The sequence below is a fragment of the Mixophyes fleayi genome, chromosome 3 (genome assembly GCF_038048845.1).
Source record: "Mixophyes fleayi isolate aMixFle1 chromosome 3, aMixFle1.hap1, whole genome shotgun sequence".
In the NCBI taxonomy this organism is placed as follows: domain Eukaryota; kingdom Metazoa; phylum Chordata; class Amphibia; order Anura; family Limnodynastidae; genus Mixophyes; species Mixophyes fleayi.
Genome location: NC_134404.1, coordinates 66,296,728 through 66,322,444, shown reverse-complemented (window position 1 = coordinate 66,322,444; position 25,717 = coordinate 66,296,728). Strand labels below are relative to the sequence as shown.

The window sequence follows — 25,717 nt, the reverse complement described above, 5'->3', positions numbered from 1 at the left end:
AAAAGAGTACCCACTGCCTAAAAACACAGCAGAGGCAATTGTGTGGCTAAACCACCATTGACGAGAATACACGCCATCAATTCACTAAACACTAGTCACGTTGCTTGCTTGTATATAACATACTGAATGTGCTGCTTACAGAACAGAAACACATTATATATATATATATATATATATATATATATATATATATATATATATATATATATATATATATATATATATAAAGCATGTTTGTAACCATAAATTAAACTAAGAATTTAACATAAATTGGCCGATTTTATATAGGTATTTTGCATAAAATTAAAATCTAGACTTTGTATATTTATTTAAGAGAAAAGAAGAAGACAAAGAGTCAACTGGTTTGGGGGGAGTATTAAACGAAAACTCAAAAAAGGAAAAATAGAAATATGACAGAGTTAAGTTGCTGATATTATAGAAAACGTCTGGTGTAGCAGCATATACATGGCTCTCAACAGTAATGTATGAAGAAGTTGCTCAGCTACATTAGAATTTCTTTTCCACTTTGGCCATATACAAAAAATACAGAAACACTTAACATGGAGTAATCAATGATATATTAGCAGCATTTCATTTTCTTTTTAGGAAGAAATTATTCTCCTGTAGACAAAAATGAACAAAACAATAAAATGTTTGTATTTTTTTTACATGCCAAATATCTGGGGGTTCCGTTCTGATAATTCCAGCAGCTCTAATACAGTACCATTAATTGGTTTAGGGCTCCTAGAAGAGGCATTTATATTGGACAGCCAGAGTGACACCTAATTAAGTATATGCTACCCATACCCTGCACATAGTGGAGGCAGCCATTTTGTACGCTGAGGTAACGTTCACTAGGAGCTAGTAAACACGCCTCATGGTTTAAGGATCTCAGAGGCTGCATTTTCAAACATTAATTCAGCCCTCAGAATGACTGCCTACATTATGTGTAGGGGATGGTTGCACGTTTAATTTACAAAAACACATTCCTTATGAGTTGGTTTGTCACTGTACTGCGGAAATCCCTTGTGAACGGCAACCCAGGACATGGCACCAAATCGCCCGTGTGTCTGCTGCGCTTGTCGTAGGGTAAGATGGGTTAAACATTTTCCAATTCCACATTATTGACAACTGAAACGAAAATGGAGTATTCTTTATACAATTCGAAGAATCCTCGACAACAGCTTTCCCCATCACAGTATTCCCTTTTTTTCTCTACAGTTGGTGCTAAACATCTTTCAGTTCCTTGTGTATAAGACAACCACTTCTATAGGAGGAAATATCTTCTGCTTTTCCCCGATAACTGCAGCAATCAGAACATAGCAGCGTCTTTTCCACAGATCGTTAGCAGACATAACTCCTAACTAAGCAGAGTTCAGTGTTACCGCAGTGACATCAAGCTTAGGATAGGAAGCTCCAAAAGATGTGTTCTCCAAAGGGCAATGAAGCCATTGTTCCAGGGGTCATGCAGGTAAAGGAAAATTAACCCTCAGAGCAAAGAAAAAAAATAAAAAAATCACATACCCTGTGTTTGATCCCTGCCCAACAACTAAAACCAAATAGCATTATTGGGGCAATCCAGTCATTCCTCATCTGGCAAGACGCCAGCTTAAAGCATTCTGAAAATATATGACAGTGTCCACTGCTCGTCCTTATTCGGAAACAAAAATATAGTCTATGATCTCGATGTGAACAGCCATCGAAATTGCGTTGGAAGACTACACTACGCAGACACCCTTACACATACATTCTCACGTGTAGACATCATACTGCTGCTTTATTCCAGAGAAGAGGAATCATCTTCGTCATAATCATCAAATGAACATGGGGTCTCCCCCCGAGACTCTGTGTAGTGGGACGTTCCAGAACTGGAGTGGTGGCTGCTGTTAGTCAGAGACACTTCCGTGTCGAAAAATAATCCTGGATTTACACTGTGGGGGGGGGGAAATATAAAAAAAGAAGATAGAACATTTCAGAATATATATATACAAGAAAAAAGTCCAAGATAAATAATTACACCACATAGAGCTTCTTTGCCTGGAAGCGAATACAATCAATAGGATCAATAAATAAAAACTTATGTTGTGTCTTTAGTATTTTTAGAATCCATCTCGCTCCCTCTCTGGTCTGAACGGATCTTTACTGAAAAAATAAGAACTCTCTTTGCATGTTTGGGTGCTGACATGTAAATGCCAATATTTATAAGTTTGTATCAATGCCACCTCCCTTCCCTCTCCCCACACACATCTTGTGTGTTGCATCAAATCCCCATCCAAACACATAATAATAATTATATAATAATAATAATAATTAATGTATGTGTCTCCAGTCCTTTGCCTGCCGAGTGTGTCCTCCAGTTGCTGACCTATTATTATTATTATTTATTTATAGGGCGCCACTAGGTATCCGTAGCGACGTACAGGGACAGACAGAAATACAGTACAGGGTGAGACATCACGGACCAGTTAACAAAAAGCACAGTAACTCGGAAGCTCAAAGTACAGCTAGATGACAGGCGAGAGCCCCAGCGGGGTAGCTAGAGGGGTAGAAGGGCCTCACGGAAGAGACAAGGAGCTGGAGAGCAGAGTTAAGGTGGTGGAGAACAGGAGGAGAGGAGGCCCTGCTCGAAGGAGCGTACAATCTAAGGGGAGGGTAGGACGGACAGAGACGCAAGGGTAGGAGGAGGAAAGGGGGAGAGCGGAGGCAAAGACGGAGGGGAGGGGGGGAGAGGAGAGCGACGAGGAGGGAGGTAGGTAGGTGGGAGACAGGAAGGAGGGCAGTTAAGTGGGGGACTGGAAGGCTATAAGGAAGAGGTGGGTTTTTAAGGCCCGTTTGAAGCTGGACAAGTTGGGTGAAGTTCTGATGGAGCGGGGGAGCTGGTTCCAGTGGAGGGGGGTAGCACGGGAGAAGTCTTGGATGCGAGCGTGGGAGGAGGTGACCAGGGGGGAAGAGAGGCGACGGTCATTGGCCGAACGCAGAGGGCGGGATGGAGCATGGATGGAGATGAGGCTGGAGATGTAGGGAGCGGTGGAGTTGGAGAGGGCCTTGAAGGTAAGTGTAAGGAGCTTGAACACGATTCTGTAGGGGAAGGGGAGCCAGTGAAGGGATTGGTAGAGGGGGGAGACAGAGGAGGAGCGGCGAGAAAGGAAAATAAGCCGAGCGGCAGCATTGAGAACGGAGCGAAGGGGGGCGAGATGAGAGCGGGGGATGCCAGTAAGGAGGAGGTTGCAGTAGTCTAAGCGGGAGATGATAAGAGAGTGAACAAGAGCTTTAGTGGCATCTTGGGAGAGGAAGGGCCGAATGCGCCGGATGTTGCGCAGCTGGAAGCGGCAAGATTTTGCAAGTGAGAGAATGTGAGGGGCAAAGGAGAGAGAGGAGTCGAGGATGACACCGAGGCAGCGAAGTTGAGGAACAGGGGAAAGAGAGGAGTTGAGTACAGTGATAGAGAGGTCGGAAGGGCAGGGGTAATGAGCGGGAGGAAAGACAATTAGTTCAGTTTTCGCAAGATTAAGTTTGAGAAATTTAGAGGACATCCAGGAGGAGATGGCAGAGAGGCAGTCGGACACCCTGGAGAGGAGGGAGGGAGAGAGATCAGGAGAGGAAAGGTAGAGTTGGGTGTCATCCGCATAAAAGTGGTATTTGAGACCAAAGGAGCTGATGAGTTTGCCCAGGGAAGAGGTGTAAAGAGAGAACAGTAGGGGTCCGAGAACAGAGCCTTGGGGGACCCCTACTGGAAGGGAGGAGGGGGGGGGGAGGAGAGATCCAGAGGTGGTGACAGAGATGGAACGGTCAGCAAGGTAAGAGGTGAACCAGGACAGGACGGAGCCAGAGAGGCCAAAGGATTGAAGGGTGTGGAGCAGGAGTGGGTGGTCAACGGTGTCAAAGGCCGCTGAGAGATCCAAGAGAATGAGAAGGGAGAAGTGGCCCCTGGCCTTAGCAGATAGGAGATCATTGGAGACTGTGGCCAGGGCAGTTTCGGTGGAGTGGAGAGGGCGGAAGCCAGATTGGAGAGGGTCAAGGAGGGAGTGCTCAGAGAGGAAGGTGGAGAGGCGGCTGCAGACGAGTCTCTCAAGTATTTTGGAGGCAAAGGGGAGAAGAGAGATGGGGCGATAGTTGGAGAGAGAGGTGGGGTCAAGATTAGGTTTCTTGAGAATGGGGGAAACAAGAGCGTGTTTGAAGGAGGAGGGGAAGATACCGGTGGAGAGGGACAGATTAAAGAGGTGGGCGAGGTGGGAGCAGGTGGTGGGGGAGAGGGAGCGGAGGAGGTGGGAGGGGATGGGGTCAAGGGGACAGGTAGACGGGGGGGGAGGATGAAATGAGAGAGTGGACTTCTTTGCCCGTAGTGGGGCTGAAGGAGAAGAGGGATTGGTGGCTGGGGGGAGAGGGAGGACGAGTGGGGGGGGCAGGCGGGGGAGGGGAGGAGGAGAATTCAAGTCGGATGGCCTCGATTTTAGAGGAGAAGAAGGAGGCAAAGTCAGCGGCGGTAAGGGAGGAGGGTAGAGGAGGGGGAGGGGGGACAGGAGGGTGTTGAAGGTCGCGAAGAGGCGGCGGGGGTTGGAGGACTGGGAGGAGATGAGGGATTTAAAGAAAGATTGTTTGGCCTAGGGACTGTAGAAAGATTGTTTGACCTAGGGACTGTAGTGTGATCCAGGGAGAGCCAACAACTGCATGTGGAACAAGTTATGATTGACCAGTGATCGCTCTTCAGTACTAACAAGCACGTGGCATGTATGGTAAGTTACTTCTGCACCGACAGCGACTGCATCTCATGCAAAAAGTGCATAAGTCAAGACCTCCTGACCTGAGATCTTGTCACTTGATGCTCAGGTTAGGTGCTCAGTAGTATCGTCCATGCTGTGCTCTTGCTACTACTGAATGTGACACATGCAGGACTATTCTTGCCTTTCCTGTGATTGGTCCACAGCACTGTAGCTCAGACTCAAATAGACACAGAACCATTGTGTCTCCAAAAAAAAGCAGGCATCCTACTTACATTATGAAGATGCTTTAGATAAATGGCGCTATGTTCTAACCCACGGATTGTTTGCTTTACCCACCCGAAAACATAATAAAATTATTGCTCTAAACTACATTTTCTTTTTTTCAAATAAAGTAAACTTTTATTGATTTTTGCAGTAAGAACAACATAAACAGTAACAAACACAAACTACAAACAACCCAAGGCACTTGGTAAACAGCTTATAAAGGCATAAAGGAACATAGAAAAAAAACAAAAAAACATTGATTCAGAATTGGATTTTAACAAACTGGATCAAAGTGTATTATCAACGAACACTTATTAGAATTAAAAGCAACAAAAATAAACAATGCGTGTCAGACCATACCGGACACCTAACAGAAGGTTTATTCCATATCATCATCTGAGAGTGACTGAACTGCATACATGGACTTATTCCATATGGACCAAATGTTATGTATAGCGTTGCGGGAAGTGTTCCACAGCTTCATTTACTACAGCAGTACATTTATGGAAGCTCGGATTCTCGCTATCCATTCATGACCTGGCAACAATAACATTGTCCAAGACTAGGAGATTAAACACATATTGAGAGGCGGGGTTCGATTCCAGACCATGGCCTTATCTGTGTGGAGTTTGTATGTTTTTCCCTATGTTTGCGTGGATTTCCTCCAGGTGCTCCAGTTTCCTCCCACACTCCAAAAACATACTGGTAGGGTAACTGCCTGCTATCAAATTGACCCGTGTCTCTGTGTCTCTGTCTGTCAGGGAATTTAGACTGTAGGCCCCAATGGGGCAGGGACTGATGTGAGCGAGTTCTCTGTACAGTGCTGCGAACTAGTGGCACTATATAAATAGCTGATGATATTATACTCTATGCACAGTTAGATTTGATCAATTATAGTACATGAAGTGACCTCCCTGGTACTACCCAATATAAAGTCCCATTTCTTATCATCGATGGACCCCAAATCATACTCCATTTAATGTTAAGAGTGTATAAATCGTCAGACTCAAAGTGTAGAACAATGTAATCATATAGAATAGATATCATTTTTTGAAGCTCAAACAAACTTCATTTTAATAATTAATTAGTCATTAAGATACAACATTTTTCAAACATCTCCAAGAGATGTGGGCCCAGGATCCAAAAATTGTCAAGGTGACCCATAACTCTTCAGGACACTGTTCTCAAGATCTTAATTCCCTTTATATGTCAGTAATTATGGGGTTTTCAGTATAAGGAGTGGATTGTCACTGCTGACTGTGTGTCTAAACTGAAGATATGAATAAAAATGTTGTCCGGGAAGGTTCAATTTGCCATCAAAAACTTGAAAGGACTTCAGGATCTGGGTGCATGCTGTGAATTCCCAATGGTTTCCATTCAATAAACCCTTCTAGCTTGCTTATCTTGGTAAAGGATAGTTGCCATATATGGGAAGACTTGGATAATCTTCTCTCCTCCCATTATCTGCATCTCTTTAGCCACTGTTGTTACTAATATAGAAATGGGAGGGTGTAATACACAAGTATACGTACCACCTCCTCCTTCCAGTATGCAATGAAGTCACTGGATCCTACAATATGCGCCAGAAGACTAGACTTAAATCCCTCTACTCACCTGGGAAGGAGTCTGTCTATTGCTGCTGCTGGCTGGCCATATAGTATACCAAGGGGGAAGTGACTGCCAAGGCCAGAAGAAGGAGGAGACAAGGCCATGTTGAATAGATAGTATCCAGTTAATAAACAACGTAGGAGGTAGACACACTGGTAAATATTGAACTATATATTGTATTTAACACTTTTAGCATCTTGGTTCCATTTCCCCTTCCTGATACATAAAGGGGGAGGAGGTCACATCATGTCTTAGGAGATGAAACCTAGCCTTCTGAGCAAGATAACTATCCCTCTCTTACCATGGATAAACAGAGTGAAAGCCTCCCTAAATCACAATGTACCAGATGACTCCGCCCTTACATGTTATTGAACAAGGTGCGGATATGATTACACCATACCTGGACTGGGAGAAAGTGGTAGCTCCGGCAGAGTTGGCTGCAGAGACAGACTGCGATGTATTGAAATGAAGTCCTTGGTCTGCCCAAGAGGTCCCCGATGCCATGTCTAGTAGACAAAAACACAAACAGAGTACACTGAAAGCTGCTTCACGCATGGGGCAGTATGAGGAAGACTGTCTGTTGGTCCCGCAACAACAGAAAACATTTTCTTTTCTTAAATTCAATTGTGTCACTTGATGCAAACACAATGGAGACGGCCATGATGCGGATGAACCAACATTCATGACTAACATTCACAAAGCCCTGGCTCAGACAGATTAAATCAATATCCTGCGTTCTCTCAAATATTACCTTCCACTCACAAAATGGCTGCCTCCACTATGTGCAGACAACAGGTACACTTTAACCAGTTAACATTATACATACTAGCTGTCCTCTGTTATACCAGAGTGTCTTACTCTCTCCATTATTTTATTCAAGTCACACATTCCTTCTTCCTGTGGTTCCCCCGATCCGATTTTGCAGATCGGTCTACAAGGCCTCATATCACAGTATCTCTCCGGCACTGGGACAGTCTTTCTGTTCTCACTCATCCTAGCGATTCCCTCAGTAAAATCACACAACAACTGCTGCCATGCTGTGATAGCAGTATTGAATTGTCAGCTGTTTGGCGAGGGCGTGAGAACACATCATGAGGAGCGAGGTACTTACAGTGCCAACTGCATGTGAGTTTCAGCACCAACTGGTAGATCTTGTGCTGTTAGCAAATTGCTATCTCTTTCATAGAAAATATGCGATTTGAAAGGGAAAATTATAAGAATGGTGCCTTTTATTATACATGTTTAGCAAACGTGTTATCCCACAGAGAGTACCTTATTTATTTGTATATCTTACTACAAATGGTAATTGCAATATTGCTTGAAGGGAAAAGGGAAACCTTTAAATAAAATTCAAATATACAAATCAAGCTCTAGTGTCTGTATTGTAATGAGACAGAATCCTTGCTTAACAAGCAATATTAAAAAAGTATACAAACCATAAAAACTAAATCACTCTTGTTTTGCTCATGAAAATCACTTACAATACATTTGTTTTTTTCCTGGCATAATATGATTGGAAGTATCTCTAGAACAATGGGACTATCGAGCCCTACATGGTTCATGTAGCTGGATCTGGGCATAACTAACCTATAGCCAGTTAAAGCAAGAGAACATTGCCAGGATTAGCCCACCACGACCAATCAGAACACTAGAACATTAACAGGACGAGACTACCCTGTGGCCAATCAATAAAACATTGACAGGACCAGACGCAACCTGTGTCCAATCAGAGCATTATTACACACACACACACACAAAAGTTAACAGATACAACTGCAATTATGTACACGTGCGGAACTCATCCATCCAGCTTGTGTATTGCTCTATTTCAGCAGGAATTATATTATAGAAAATAGGCAGAGAAATTGGATTGGATGTTTTATCTGCCTTTCATACATGAGCTGATTGTGGCAATACTTATAATAATGAATTGAGTGTTTCTGCCATAAAGATGGATTTTTTTTTCATCCAAAAGGTGCGTCAGTCATCCTTATTGTATAGCATTGTTACACTTAATTTTTTTACTTTTTGATAGCAGAGCAATATTCTGCGCATCATTGTACATTTAGCAGTTAATTGGTAGTACTCTATCCAGTCAATGTGAATGGGATTTCCCCTCTTTGCACAGGCTGTTCTTAGTGTTCAACAGGAAAAGCCCTTTCATTAAGCAGAGATGTCACCAAGGAGGCAATGAATAGACCATGTTTAATATGCACAGTGAATCTGCAGCCAGCTCTGCCCTGTTCAGCTGACAAAGCCCTAGACTAAGCCCCCTCCCTTCCTAGTGACTTTGTATTCTGCAACCAAACCCTGCCCACATCAATGTAACTCTTTCAGTGTCAGTGGTAGATTTGTGACCACCGCTCAAGGAGTCCGTGACATAAGTTATATGGTGAACTTTCCATCACTGTCTTCTCATAGGTACCTTGGTTTCGGAAGGGCTTCCTGCATGCATCGGTAATGTACAATGTTACTTAACTAAAGGCATTAACAAATGTCCAGTCAAATTTAATATTTAAACCCTCTCCCCAACTGGCAGAACAATGTCCAGGACAGCTGCTCCTTGTGAGATTACCGCTCTCCCCCCTTAATTAATGTGCATAAAATATGTATGCCTCCACTATTGCAATCTCCTTCTCACTGGCCTTCATGACTCTCACTTTTCTCACCTTCCAATCACACAGAATGCTGCAGCTAATCTCATCTTCCTCTTCTCCTCTGCGTAAAGCCATTCATTGGCTCCCTATCCGTTTCAGAATCCAGTTCAAGCTCCTTACCCTCACTTACAAAGCCCTTACTGACGCTTCTCCCCCTTACATCTGACCTTGTCTCGAGGTACATACTTACCCGGCCACTCTGCTCCGCCACTGACCTCCGTCTAAATTCACCTCTTATTACCTCCTCCCGTGCTCACCTCCAAGACTTCTGCCGTGCTGCCCCTAATTTTTGGAACTCCCTACCCCGTCTCACTCGACTTTCCCCCAACCTTCAGTCCTTCAAAACACTCACTCAAAATTCACCTTTTCAAGTTCGCCTATCCTACCACCTCCTGACCATCTTACCCATCACCTCCTCTTCCTTATTCTGCCATCCCCATTTTCTCCCAGCTGCTCCTAATGTCTCTCACCACCCCTCCCTCTAGAATGTAAGCTCTCGGCAAGGCCCTCTTTACCTATTGTCCCATGTCTCTCTACTGCCCGACTCCCTCGTTCGCCCGGTCATGCATTTTTGCTGCACTCCCTTCAAGTCCCCATAGCATTACTCACACTCATCTGTGCTACTTATGTGCATAACCCCATCTATTTGTTACTTGCTTCTGTATCTGACCCTAAGGAACCTGTGACACCTTGTAAACAAATAAATAAAATAATAATAATACCAAACACGCAGATTTGGCTCAATGAAACAAACAGATCTCTTGCAACCAATACGCAGGGCTAAATTGCCAAGATACAGTTATCTGGGGGCAAAGAGGTACTTCCAGTAATCTGGGGGCAAAGAGGTACTTCCAGTAATCTGGGGGCAAAGAGGTACTTCCAGTAATCTGGGGGCAAAGAGGTACTTCCAGTAATCTGGGGGTAAAGATGTACTTCCAGTTTCCCATTCAGCCAATCCCCCCCTTCTCCAATGGGAAACATGATCAAACTAAATATAGTCAGGATGATTGGTTAGTGGCACGACAACAATGTGCCAGTTTGGTTGAACCATAGTGAATGGCCACAATTATCTATGTGGCCAGAATTATTCCTAGAAAGCCACACAGCTATGCTAAACAGTTTATTGCACAAATCTTGCAGGATGTTCAATCCACAATAAAAACCTGACATTACATCTTGTTGCCGCCTGCTGTTATCAAACATACAGAGACATTACAGAAAAAGACACCTCAATGATTTATCATTCACCTGTCACATATCCTTCCAGGGCTCGGGGTACAAAGGATTTGGCAAGCTTTAGGTTTTCTGTTGTACATTTCCCAGATTCCAGTCCAAACGACATCCCCATCCTCTTCAGAACCTCAATGTCGTCATGTATTTCAAAGGCATGGTCAAAATTGAAAAGGTATTCAAATCTGCAAAGGGGACAGCAACATCCAGAGGTTAGATTGGCAAGTCACACAGAAAGCCATACAAACTGTGCAATTAGGCGGGATAAGGATCATTACACGGGAAGGAGGTAGAAAGAAGATATAAGATTGTAAGCCCTCGCTACACTTTGATCTGCATGTAATTTTGTATGTCCCTGCTTAATGTATGCTCTGTTTTCCCCACTGGCATTGCAAAGCAAAAGGGTGGGGGTAGGGCAGGACAACAGATCTGCAGTATTATTTATGACCATTAGTTAGCGATACAGAGCCTTTCTATTCAAACCATATTTCTACTGTACAATCCAATGTACTTTTTGCAAACTATACTAGCGCAGGACGGCATGTACAAGCTTGTGGATAGGCTATATGTATGAAAGCACACAACAAAAAATTTATTTGGCATATTACCAAAAACAATTATATTATTGTTATACAATTTACATTTGGAACCACAACCCATCCCCGGCGTTCGCCCCCTGTGAACCTTTCACCGCACTCACTTGTCACTAGATATGCTGCAGTCTATGACGGTCTTCTTGCTTGTGTTCACAATTATAAATGGCAGCTTGATGGTTGAGTTTACAGCCAGAGGGGTTTGAGACTGCTGTTCATTCTGTCGGTTTCTCTGAACAAGGTGCTTGAAGGCAATTTGCTGGGGTAAGATGAGAAAGTGCTCAGATACTTACACACAGGACACTACGATAACTAAACTATACAATAACAGCACATTATTAGTCCGTTTAACAACAACACTTGATTAAACTCAACCTGGGGCAATATACACTCATAAGAATGATGGCTCTACGGTAAATCCACTAGGACTATTTTTTAAAGGTTCTGTCTCTGCTTTATGACTGTTTTTTCTTTACACAAACTGACAAGCAGTGGTACTTATATCCGATTCCACAAGATAGCACCCTCCTGTTCTTCTCAGCCTGTAGACTAGTGAGAGGAGGTACATGACTAGGTGAGCTCTGGCCGCCAATCAGGTGCAGCCTCTTTTTAATAGTACCCAGGCTCACAGACCAGGAAGAGCGGAGGATACGGCTTAGGGTATAAGGCGACACCCATGCCAGTCTATTATTCATCATCATCAACATTTATTTAGCGCCACTGATTCCGCAGCGCTGTACAGAGAACTCATTCACATCAGTCCCTGCCCCATTGGAGCTTACAGTCTAAATTCAGTAACATACACAGACAGACAGAGAGAGAAAGAGAGAGAGAGACTAGGGTCAATTTTGATAGCAGCCAATTAACCTACCAGTATGTTTTTGGAGTGTGGGAAGAAACCGGAGCACCCAGAGGAAACTCACGCAAACACAGGGAGAACATACAAACTCCTCACAGATAAGGCCATGGTCGGGAATTGAACTCATGACCCCAGCGCTGTGAGGCAGAAGTGTGTACCCCCAAAATGCCAGTGAAGCCCAATAATTATTCTACCAAACAATAAAATTATTATCAGGCGTTGTGGTAAATGTGGCTGGAATATATCGGTCGGTATGAGGCCATCCTGCATTGACGCCAACAGACCCCAGTGGAGCCGGACGTGATTTGGCTGCCCACGTGTATGAACCAACATGACAATGACCCTTCCTGCCTGAGAGTCAAGCGCAGGATTAATACCTGTGTGACAAACATTAGGGACAGTATTTTTGTATTTTACTGTGTGTGTATGTTCTCTCCATCCGAAGTACACTATAACTGCTGTGAACAAACGCAGTCTAACAGCTGAAACAGGTGCGCTGTCTTAAATCGCCCCTGCTATGACCGCATTAAACTACAATGGTGTCTTTAAAGCATGAACTGTGATTTAGCATTCCTGCTTCCAAATCTGGATAGAGAGAGTAGTCATTTGTTTGTAATGCCCTTAAATTGTTCTCTCGCCCCTTTGTAAACTAAATAATAAAATAAATTGGCATTAGTCAGGAGCAGTGAGTAGAGAAGGGAGGATGAATTAAATAAAGGAAATAAATAAGAATCATCAGTAACATATAGCTAGCATGTATTAACAAGTTTCAATTTCAAGAAAAAACAAAACAAAAAACTAACTAATGGTACGAGTGCCCTTTAATCTCTATGTAATTCACTTGTACATCAATGCTAAAAAAAAATGTTTTAATAGAAACAAGACTGTAATCCCTCCAATGAGAAAATATGGGTTTGTAATATTAACCACACAGTATAATTAAATGTGCAAGATTAATCCATAGTATTTGCTCTGATCAGCTCAGAATAACACTGTTTTGCATAATAAATAATGTAATAATGGGAAACTCAATTTGCTTTGTGCTTCTCTTGGTAAATTGAGAATATCATAGGTTTTGATTCATGTAAATGAGAATTGAAATAAGGGAGCCATTTACTATTAGGAAATGATTTGCACTTCTGAAGGATGTCGTCAAACATTAATATAACCAGCGACAGAGGGTGCAGCCAGTGATATAGTGTGTAATATGCAGACAACGGTATAAGATGCTGACTGCGTAGCTAACAAACGTTTTATTAAATATTTGCAGTGAAAGTATGTACACACGCCTTGCTGGAAGATACCATATAGGGATTGCACAGACTCATGAAAGACAAACATAATCAGCTCTTAGCCTGTAGGCAGCAATACCACCAATATAAAATAATGGGAGTGAGCAGGGTACAGGTGTTTATTCTCTGTATGAGGAGTTTCACCATTTTACACAGAGAACTGAAGAAAAAAAAAGCAAACAAACTAAAAACAAAAAGGATGAAACAAAATAACACACTCAATGTTACAGCTCAATACCACATACAAGGGGAACACACACACACACACTAGCCTTACACTACCTCATCGCATCGTTAATTGCCAAAACCTTGCTGATTTACATAAAGGAATAAAAAGACAATAGTGTGTAACACAGTCCTTTTACTAACATAGAACATTTTCTTTTCATTCTACTTACAAGTGTCTAGATATTGTTCTGGACATGAACTCAGTGGCGCACGCAGGGGGGGTTTCTGAGTCTCTAGAAACCCCCCCCTGCGCTAACTAAGTGGCGACTGTCCTATACAGCAGCCGCGGAGCTGTCAAAGAAGCGTCCGCGGCGGTGCTGTATTGTATACAGCACCGCCGCAGACGCTTCTTAGACAGCGCCGCGGCTGCTGTATAGGACAGCGCTGGCGAAACGGAGCTGCTGCGCCGCTGGAACTGTATAAATAAAACGTGATGATGACCCTAATAAAAGAGTATTCTGGACAATACAGGTTGAGGGGAAAAAAAAAAAAAAGAAAAGAATATTACATTTAAATATAATGCAGTGTATATAGTGTTTTGGGGGGACTTTTTCTAGTACATAGTGCATGTGCCTAGAACATGCCTGCTAATATAAATAATTATACCCAATAACATTTCATCAACACGAATGCTTCATTCATGCAATATTATAAAATATACACACACACAGATCAGCCACAACATTAAAACCACTGACAAGTTATGTGAATAATATTGATTCTCTCATTACAATGGTACCTGTCAAGGGATGGGATATATTAGGCAATAAGTGAACAGACAGTTCTTGAAGTTGATGTAAAAATGGGAAAGCGCAAGGATCTGAGCGACTTTGACAAATTTGGCCAAATTATGATGACTAGAAGAAGACTGTGTCAGAGCGTCTCCAAAACAGCAGGTCTTGTGGGGGTGTTCCTGGTATGCAGGGGTCAGTACCTACCAAAAGTGGTCCAAGGAAGGACAATTGGTGAACCAGAAACATGGTCACTGATAAAGAAAAAAAGTTATTGTTGGCTATGACAGAAAGGCTATGACAGAGTTCCCATGCTGATCCCTTTACACCACCGAAAGAGTCTAGAAAGGGCACGAACTGGACCATGGTCTGATGAATCGCATTTTCTTTCATCATGTGAACGGCCGGGCGCGTGTGCATCATTTTCCTGGGGAAAAGATGGCACCAGGAAACACTATGGGAAGAAGGCAACCCCGCAGAGGCAGTGTGATGCTCTGGGCAATGTTCTGCTGGGAAACCTTGGGTCCTGGCATTCATGTGGATGTTACTTTGATATGTACATAAACATTAATGCAGACCAAGTACACTCCTTCATGGTAATGGTATTCCCTGATGGCAGTGACCTCTTATCAGGATAATGTGCCTTGTCACACTGCAAAAAATGTGCAAGAATGATTTGAGGAACATGACAAAGAGTTCAAGGTGCTGCCTCCAAATTCCCCAGATCTCGATCCGATAGAGCATCCATGCGATACGCTGGAACAACAAGTCTGAGCCACAGACACCACAGGACACCTTCAGAGGCCTTGTGAAGTCCACACCTCAACAGTCAGAGCTGTTTTGGTGGCACAAAGGGGGATCTACATAGTATTAGGCAGGTTGTTTTAATGGTGTGTGTGTCTATCTATACATTATATACACACATATATATATATATATATATATATATCTATATCTATCTATCTACAGTTGACCATAGACGGTCAACATTAACAAAGATTGGAATGATCTATGCAGCTGTTAAAGTACATTGTACTTTAACAACTTTCTTTTTTATCTTGACTGACTAAAGAGCCGCAGATAGAGAACAGGACATTCAAGAGGGAATTCTATATCTGATGAAACTTAACAAGTGCTTCCATTGTCACGGGCCCCATTCTTACTCTGCTGCAGAAACTGTACGGGTGGCCCTGTGACCAGCAGCTCACATGATGCACGCTTAAATTAACAAACACACATAGAACACTCAGTGTTAAATTATGGCAGCTATGGAGAGGAAGCTTTTTCTTTCCAATGCAAATGAGGAGCATCACACATACACATATAGAGGAGTATTTCAGAACAAAGGATGCTAAAAAATACAAAAACTTTAAAAGCACGGAACAATTACTTAACCCGCCTATGTACTGCCCAGGTTAACTCACACATTTTTAATGTTACACATGTCAATTTGTTTTTTGTTCCTACAGCCTTTAACTTTCAACCAACTTTGTATCATTTTATATCAATATATAGACAGACATACGATATCATCATCATCATCATCATCATTTATTTATATAGCGCCACTAATTCCGCAGCACTGTACAGAGAACTCATTCACATCAGTCCCTGCCCTATTGGAGCTTAAAGTCTAAATTCTCTAATATAGACACACACTCACACACATAGACATATACATAACAAGATAGACACTAAATACATACAAGATTCATAGACATGTAAGTACATATGATCTATAGATAAGAAAAATATAAGATATATGGATACATATGAGATAAATACAAGATTGATACATAGATATGAGGTTCATGTAAGACAGATAGGAGATAAATGTAAAAACATACAGATATATAGGATAAGCAAAAAAGAAAATAAATCGACACTACACACAGCTCTGGGTTCGCACTATTAAACCTTTAGCGTTGTGTTCATAGAAGACCAGTGTGGCGACAGTCACTTTCTTGGATTATCCTATCTGTTTGGATCGGTCCAGCAAGGCTGTGACGAGCTCCTTGTGTGACTGCTCTCCGCAGCGATAGACAGACAATAATGACAGTTTACCAGCAGTCGGTGTTATACGGTTCTACTAATAAGATTGTGTGACATTATCATACTGTAATAACAGATTATCTACCTGCAGCAGCAGCTCTTGGAGCTGAGCACTCTTTTGTTTAATCCTTTCTATTCTCCTCTGTTTCTCCATCTGCCAGAAAAAGAAACAAATGTAAATCTCAATTTCATCCATCATCAAATATCAGTTAACGTTTCCTCTAAATCTCTCTAAAACTTGAAACAAACTTGAATTCTACATAAAATTAATTATTTTCTCTGTCTCATAAAGCTTTCCTACCATTTCAATTATTTATTATCAGACACCAAGACAGACAGATCATTTTCTGCTTACTGAGAAACTAAACATCACAATAAGCTAAGCTACTGTTAATGAACTGCCATCAAGCGCACTCGTCACCTACGCAAAGGGTACCGCACCCGTCACCTACGCAAAGGGTACCGCACCCGTCACCTACGCAAAGGGTACCGCACCCGTCACCTACGCAAGGCCTACCGCACCCGTCACCTACGCAAGGCCCACCGCACCCGTCACCTACGCAAGGCCCACCGCACCCGTCACCTACGCAAGGCCCACCGTACCCGTCACCAATGCAAAGGGTACCGTACCAGTCACCTACACAGAGGGTACCGCACCAGTCACCTACACAGAGGGTACCGCACCAGTCACCTACGCAAGGCCCACCGCACCCGTCACCTACGCAAGGCCCACCGCACCCGTCACCTACGCAAGGCCCACCGCACCCGTCACCTACGCAAGGCCCACCGCACCCGTCACCTACGCAAGGCCCACCGCACCCGTCACCTACGCAAGGCCCACCGCACCCGTCACCTACGCAAGGCCCACCGTACCCGTCACCTACGCAAGGCCTACCGTACCCGTCACCAATGCAAAGGGTACCGCACCAGTCACCTACACAAGGCCTACCGTACCAGTCACCTACGCAGAGGGTACCGCACCAGTCACCTACGCAGAGGGTACCGCACCAGTCACCTACGCAGAGGGTACCGCACCAGTCACCTACGCAATGCGCCACATGATGAAGTGATGTCATTAGATTCTAGTGAATTGTCTAATTGCCCATCCCCACTTGATGTAAATGTACAGGTGCACTGTGCTAACCGACATCTCATCGCTTCACTTCCCAGAACAAAGCCAAACGACTCATTTATATCTCTTTGATGGTTTACATCAGCTACTGGAGAGCTAAAGTGCAGTGAATAATTGATTTCTGATGTTTGTTTTCAGCAGACATACTTCAGAAACAAGAGCACATGACAGTGCTTTCATTAACTCGGATTTCAACCAAAGTGCGGGTAAATGAAATCGCTATAGGATCCAGAGTGTTTATGGATTGGACTCTGTTGATTAAAAGTTGAAATAAACGTGATCTAGCTAGAACTCTGCTTTAACTTAGTTTTACAAATAAGTATAGTCTGTAGTTCTATGTACAATAATGCATAGGCCAAGTTTAAACTTAAACCTTACTAGAACAAGAGGGCAATAATATACAGATATAAGATTCCAGGTGCACAGTCGGGGGGAGGGGGGATTCCTGTTGCTCAGAAATCCAGTCTGCACTGAATGGGAGGCTTAATGTGTGAGCATTCCCTCAGATTAATTAGGCCTCCTGACAATCGCTAGCTCCTCCCACTGTATGTGATGGCTCCGCCCAGGAGCTACGTTGACCTCTATACATAGATATACCAGGTTCATCCTTGCACTGTCCAATCTAGATCAGCTCGGTCTGCAGGGATCTAAGTTATCATCTTGTCCCTTAGCGCCACCACTCCTGCCCTTAACACAGATGGAGAGGAAGGTACCTCGCGCAGCATCAGTACAGATATATATTTATATATAGTATTTATCACTAACGGGTCAAAAAGTCAACAGTATTATTAGGTTGACAATCCACATGCAGACAGTATTATATGGTTAGGGTTAGAGATATTATTGTCGACCTAACAACATTGTCTACATTTCAATTGTCGACCTAATAATACTGTCAATGTCATTATCGTCGACTTTCTAAACCTGTTTATAATATGGTGTTGAACATATACATTTCAATCATGTAACCGACGAACATTCGTTTCACACCTCTTATACTTTATATGTAATGCACAGGTAACAGTACTGCATATATATGTGTAATAGTATTGTAAAGTATAATACACTGCGCAGTGTGTATGTAATACAGTATACATCTCTCTAGGGACCTATAGGGTATAATGGGAATTTAATTGCAATAGAGGGGGATGAACCTCAGTAAACATTGGGGCGCTCAGTAATACAAGGGAAAACGTAGGGGGCAGGAGGCAGACTAATGCTTGTAATGTGCCACGGCTGCTAACGCTCCCCTCCACAATCAAACATTCGGAACCCCCCTCCTCTAGAAGCCTGTGCTTTCCCCTGGAGGGCTAAATATGAGATATAGATAGATATGTAGAGAGAACGTCATACACAGACATGTATTTCCTCTGACAGTCACAGCTAGCAATTTAATGGCAATGCTAGGGACAGAGTAAAGAAAGACTAAATGTCATTTACTATAGTCTAGGTAGGCATGATGCTCCAAATGATTGACACATTTATCTGGAAAACCTTAATACCCAAATATTGCGGACAACAGATCCTACACTAACATATTTATATTTTTTACTTTAAAACACACAATGAAATTGTACTGGCAGCAGAAACACGGTCCCTGTGCTCTTACAGAATGCCGGCTGTGGTGACACGGTAATGCTGAAGCTCCTAAGCATGTATATTAACACCCCCGCGTGTGCACGGAGCCGTGGTCTGCTGACCTACACTAGCAGTGAGTCGCTGAGTCAGCTGCTCCGCACAGCTGGGTACAGGGACCAGGGCTCTGTTATCAGGTCACTGCAGGAACAGACACCCTATGGAAATAAATAGGAAAAGGGATCTGTGCCGTCATTTGTGGTGGTCTAGGAAGTCCTGATTCTCAAACTGGGGCACCGATTCCTAATATATAAACGGACGTTCAAAAATGAGGTAAAGCATGACTGACTCGGCCTATCGCCCGGATGTCTTCTGCCTGATCTAAAGTACACATTAATCACCTAAATATAGTTTTACTGCTGTTAATACGCGTCTTACAATAACACAGTTTATAGCAGACAGAGTAACTATTTAGTATATCCAGAGATGCATTGATGTCTGGGGCGGCTGTACGCCTATCCGGAGCCACTGTGGTATGCCAGGCGTATGCACTGGCTCAACCATATAGATTTACCTTCACCCGGAAACTGCTTGCAGTTACCCACAAATAAAATATCCTGCTCTCTTCAATTTCTATCAAGCACAGGAACATTTGTTTTTTCCAACCTTCATTTTATCTATTTCACAGAGTTAACCTCTCCTAAAGCAGATTACCATAAACCGGGTGCCACCAACATTGCAACTCTTCTTGTGAGCACTGCAGAGAACCATTCAGCGGCACAAGGGAATTTTACAAAGCAGCTCAGCAAACAAACAAACATACTAAATATAACAGGAACAGGTTTTCTTTGTACAAAACAAAAGTATTTTTAATATATTCCTATGGGGGGAAAAAAAAACCTACTAATTTAAGTAAGTCGCCATAGCATAGGTCAGTGGATCCCAGACTTTCTCAGATCAAGGCACCCTTGGGGTCTCCATAAATTTTTCAAGGCACCCCTAAGCCAAAATAATTACCAAGTAGTCCCCCGCCTTGCTTACCACCGGCCCTGGCACCCCTGTGAGATTGCGGTGGCACCGCAGGGAGCCGCGACATGCAGTTTGGGAACCACTGGCATAGGTAATATATAGGTAATTTGTATTTCAAAGCCCACATAAATCCCTGTAGAAATGCACTGATTATTCACAGACAGACAGCACAGGCCTACAGCCTTAGCAAACTGATGTGGACGCAGACAGCACATTTTCCCCATTCCCGCTTATGTCACTCTTATTATCTAATTGGTTCCATGACCACTGAAGACACATAAAGGCATAAAGAAAAACAGCACATAGTTACATACGTTATTTATCACTCTGAGAAAGTTCAGCCTTTCCTAATTCTAGCTGTGTGGTCTCAGAGAACTGCAAAACTGGGAGGTTGTTGCCAATTTAATTCAGATTCTTTCCACAGATAAATCGCTTCAAATGTGTCCTTTATTATAGGCAGATACCATCCCTTGTATTGAAGAAATAAAAAAGCAACGGATTGATTTTTGAAGTGATTCTGCCAACATCCCTACCTTGGTGGGTAAGGTCATAATCTCATTGCTTCAGTATGTATTGAAAGACAGACAATGCATGGGTGATCATTATATATAATGGTATAGTAGTTCTACACACCCAGTACAAATAAAGCAATAAGATGGAACATATTAACTTGTTCATCTAATTTCACATATGATTGGTAGCAAGGTTAGTCTGCGGGCAGCCCTTATAGCAGCTACTAGCACGCATCCTCAGAAACCAGTTGTATGCTTGGTTTAATGAATGATGAAGCAGACTCATCATCCACCTAAACATAGGCTGTCAGAAGACCTGGTTGAAGCCAATTGAAAATAAAAAGTTTAAAACAAAATTGAATATATAATTACAGACGAGATACAATAACTCTGTACCTCTAAATTCTCACACTCCTGGACGGAGTTGGAAGGAAGGCCAATCCACTTAATTTCCTTCTTCTCCTTGGAGATAATATTCATGGCCATCAGGACATTGAGGGCATCATAAACTCTCCGCCTGATGTTCTTCTGGTCGTAGGCCTGAAAAACAAAACAAAAAAAACATTTACTAAACATTTATACCACACACTCAGGTAGACTGACAACTCCTCGGCCAAGCATCTTGACCACATTATGGTCCCTTTAAATAACCAAGATGAAACCATACTAGGCGTGGGATTACCATCATCCTCAACACAACTGTGCAGATTTGGTAACACAAACTGGCCAAATACTGCACCACATGTGACTCCATCCTGACGTAATAACCTCTAATCCAGTCACATTAGTACTGATCTATCAGGGTGATAAGTGAAGTTGGCTGAGCCAGGAGTGGAGAGTAGTGATTATCTTATAGGGAGATATGGGTACTCATTGCTTTGTCTGAATGGCGAGATCTGTGCAATGTGGCCACCCACTTGCATAGAAGTACATACTTTTATTAATCCTTTCCTTTTAGCTGGACTAAAATATCCCCACAACATTTACACATGACACAGAACACCACCACAACGATAACGCAGGCTCTGCAGATGATTTCACAGTATAAAGCTTTATTCTCAATGAGGTAAGACTATAGATCTCCAGTGGGCAACACGCGTCCCGCCTTCACCTGTAGCTGCTCAGCCGATCTTATCGCAACTGGGGCAGCCAACTTCCACGTGCAGGGAGGTCACGTGGCATACCCGAAGGAGGAGAGGGGGCACTGTGCCCCCCACCCTTTCCTTTGTGCAGCCTCGTTGGAGGGCCGCACATGTGGTCCTCCACCACTGCTATAGATCCTGAGCCTGCACTGCACTCACCAATAATCTTATATCTTTGGACAGAAAACGTGGGATGGTTTTTTTTTTGTTTTGGTTTTAGCTTTTGTATTAGTCTCTAAATAGCAATAGGAAGATACAAATTAATAGAATAGGTTATAGGTGGATATTAGTTACTGCACAAATGCACTTTTTAAAAAAATAAATAAAATAACCCCAGTTTATTCTTTAAATGTCAGTTTACAGGATAACATAATTAGGAAGCACGCAGACAAGATCAGTGTACATCAACATGTATACAGCACAGGTCAGGTACTTGTCGTTTGCCCTCCAAAGGAAAGTGAAACACACAACAATGAAAATAATGTACAAGGTCACTCACGGAGTCGGAGGTCAGGTGACCGGCAGAGTTGGTAAATTCCGCCACCAGTTCATCAGCCACCTCATTATAGGACGTGGTCCCTTTGGTCTGGACCTTCTCACAGACCTTCATAGAGAAATGCCGCAGACCCTTCCCGCTTTTCTCCCCTCTTTTGTTTCTCTTACTGCGGATTTGAGAAAAGCAGCATTAGCTTCAACACATCACACAGAGCAAGTGATATAATGCACTGGCTAAGCGCTTAGTAACTGTTACTATCTAGATAGATTACTAGATAACTATAGTAAAAGTAAGCTGGTCTAACTGAAGGGTGAGTGTGTAGTCTTCATTGACAGTTGTAAAAGGCGTTTACACATTTACTAGCTGACTGAAGCCAATCTCTTCCTTTCAAATCCTTAACCCGGTGAGACACTGGCCAATCTTGCCACCTTTCAAGTGATGGGATCCATTGCCAATTTGGCCGCAAACTGGCTATTTGGTGATCAGGAAATTGTTCCAAAAAGCTGTAGAAGACATTCCTACAGGGCAAGAAGACGGATGTACCAAAGCTTTCTACTAATATTAGACAGCAAATGGAGTACAAGAAGCCTTTATAACATCTTTTATGTGGGGTCTAGGGGTAGATCACATATAAAAAAGCTAAAGCCATAGGAAATGACTAGGTTCAGTTACCAATGTTTTCTATTTCTCATCCTAATAAAGTACATTTATTAATTACTTGTTATTATATAATGTATACAGACAGGAGTGGAGAGCATAAAATAAAATAAATCAGAGCTGTCTGACACCTACTTTAAGAACAATATAATAATAGTCATATAGCGGATGAGGGGGGAACCCGTCTCTGGCTATAGAATGTACTGCACTGTAGTGCTACTATACGCTGCAGCAGAGACCAGAGGACTATAGAAACACTCCCCGACATGTGGTTGCCACAGTGGCCAGCCGCTCTGTGAAAGCATTCAGAGGGATTCGTTCCAGATTCCTTCTCAGGAATAGCCGGAGGAAGTGAATAGAAGTGGAAGAGTCAGGACGCTGCCAGGGACCAACCGGCCTAAACTGCTTCACATTTACTGCTTTCAAACTGGGCATTTATAGCATTGTTTCTATTCAAGTTCTGCAGTTTATGCTGTGTGCTTGTATTACCTGCTGCACACATTGTATATACATATAATAGCCATATCACACATGTAACAAGATATGCTGCAACACACACAAGCCAGCTATGGTTCACGCATTTTCTGTCCCACTTCATCCTACTTCTTGCAGCACATCTTCAATCTTTCTCTACCGTAAGCTTTTTTTTTCTATTTCTGTAGCATTATTTCCATTCCCTAACCCCAGTGTTGGGTCACATCTTGCTGCATTGTTTCTACAGGTGTCATTCTCCTACCTCCCCTCACGTCTCAGGCCCCTTGGTCTAGTTCCCACTGGTCACATGACTAAACCACCTCACTGCCTCACTATACGACCTCCTCATACCACCAGGTCTCCTGTGCCCTGCTATGCATCTCAACAGATTTGTTTTTCTTTTTGCCACTTACTTGTCCGAGAAGTCGGATTCTACGAATTCTCGGGTACGTTTCCGATCCCTGCAGAAAAAAACAAAAAATACATGATGAAAAACTACAGGAGAGAAAAGTATGAATAGGCCTCACGTTTATTATCTGAGAGTATGTGAAGCGCTCATTTCTTCCATGAAACACAGGAAGGGACAATCACCCACTCATTTAATCAGCTTTTTTTATAATTATTATTATTATAATTATTAAATAACATGTATCTATATAGCACCAGCATATTCCACAGTGCTTTACAATTGGGAACACAGCAATAAAACAGATCAGTTTTTTTTCCTCTCTCATCATTTCTATCCATCTTTGAATATTCTATAAATACAGATATCAAAACGTCCCAAAAAAGGAAGAAGGATGTATATACAAGGCACAGAGACTAGGGAGGCTTCCCCTTCTGACAATCACGGGCCACACACTAGAAATTACCCCGGGATCCAGCTGGTTGCGTCTGTAATGTGGCTCTGAGTGACCATGGCTGAGGTGGCTGCGGTGAACTGTCTCCCTAGGAGAAGATCTGCTCCCGCGCTCAGTCTCTGGGGAGTGCTTATAATCTACAATGACAAAAAAAATAAAAAATGACATTATAGTACTGAATCCAGCATAGTTTACACAGCACAGTCATCCTGTTTATTTTTTTCTCATGTGAACTTATAGCAATTCCTCATTCTTCCTTCAGCGAAGAGATTTTTATTTTTCATTTCCTGATTCATGAAGCCAGACATAGGCAAAGTGTGAATCTCCAGTCGTCAGTGAACTACAACTCCCAGCACACCCTGCCACTGACGGGTCCATAGACGAGATGTGTAGTGGGTTCATTAGTAGTACTACTAAAGTTATGGAGAATGTTGCAGCAAAGAGATATGAATAGTAAAGACAACAGCATGTTCTATGCTGCTCATGTTATTACATACACACATAGGATCTTCTCACCAGAACATCACTAAAGTGCTATGTTCTGACTAAGCCACAAACAAGAGGCCTCTTAGTGACGGTTACTGAACACACAGCAGTATAGGCCTGCAACCAGCCCTTGCGGATAACACTGGACATTCATAAAACACATTCTCAAACAGCAGACAGGAAATGAACAGAAATTGCTGTATGTGTCACATGTATATATGTATTTCTACCAGTGAAGACACCCACCTAACATATCATATATTACATTGGTCATGAACAATTCAGCTCTCTACCTCACTGTGCACACAGTGCAGCCATTAATGGGTTAATCCCTGCGAGCCAGAAGCCCACAGCAGGTGTATAGAATAAAGACTAATGATGGTCACATGGGAGACCCAAAAAATGGTCCGATCCCTCCCAGTCCAGTCAGAGGCCCCCCAGAACACACGTCACTGCTGGTCTTGGCTGACCCCCGCATCCACCTCTCCGCTTTGATCTCCACCGGAAGCTAAGCTGGGACCCCGGGCTGCGACCCTGCACTGGATGCTTTACTGCAGGTCTCAGAGACCCGCAGAGAAGGACCGTCGCACAGTGACAATCATTCACACATCTTCTCCGGCTGCACAAACATTTAATGCCGTAGCCTGCTTTGTACAAGCCTCTCATACTGGCACATAGGTGTTTTGTTCATTCATGAACGTAGGAGGGGTCTATACAAAAGGTCTGAGACCAAATTTACAGGCTAGATTGTTTTGCTCTTTAACATTAAAAGAGAAACTATGCAGAAGATGTGTTCCTCTGCTCTGACCCGCTGGGGTAACATTCTTGTCATTAATATGCATTGGACCTAGCATGGATGAAGCCATTGGTATAATATTCTTTCTTATGTGTTTCACCCAGTACAGACAAGGACAAGATTGTAGTCAGCAAGCAGGAATACATGCACAATTTTACTGAGATTTGCAGATTTGCGGTTTACAATATCCTTCCATGGTCTTCCCATGATGAAAATATACATCGTGTAGAACGGATCATACAGTTTACATAAATAATTGTGAATGCTTAAAAGTCATCACAGAAGGGCATCAGACCTTAAGGGCAGGATCAATGCAGACATAA

General features: G+C 42.8%; 1 protein-coding gene across 2 annotated transcripts in view; it reads right to left on the bottom strand.

Annotated features, from left to right (window-relative positions):
* Positions 1-1,001: 1,001 nt before the first annotated feature.
* The window catches only part of TFDP2 (transcription factor Dp-2), a 52,498-nt gene continuing 27,782 nt past the window's right edge, over positions 1,002-25,717 (bottom strand). For both annotated transcript variants that reach the window (XM_075201610.1, XM_075201611.1), the window contains exons 3-11: positions 24,125-24,249; positions 23,666-23,713; positions 22,125-22,287; positions 20,880-21,023; positions 16,321-16,389; positions 11,181-11,332; positions 10,499-10,665; positions 6,994-7,099; positions 1,002-1,931 (exon numbers count right to left, since the gene is read on the bottom strand). In XM_075201610.1, the coding sequence (XP_075057711.1) occupies positions 1,778-1,931; positions 6,994-7,099; positions 10,499-10,665; positions 11,181-11,332; positions 16,321-16,389; positions 20,880-21,023; positions 22,125-22,287; positions 23,666-23,713; positions 24,125-24,249 (1,128 nt within the window). In that variant the 3' untranslated portion in view covers positions 1,002-1,777. The remainder of the gene's footprint in view (positions 1,932-6,993; positions 7,100-10,498; positions 10,666-11,180; positions 11,333-16,320; positions 16,390-20,879; positions 21,024-22,124; positions 22,288-23,665; positions 23,714-24,124; positions 24,250-25,717) is intronic.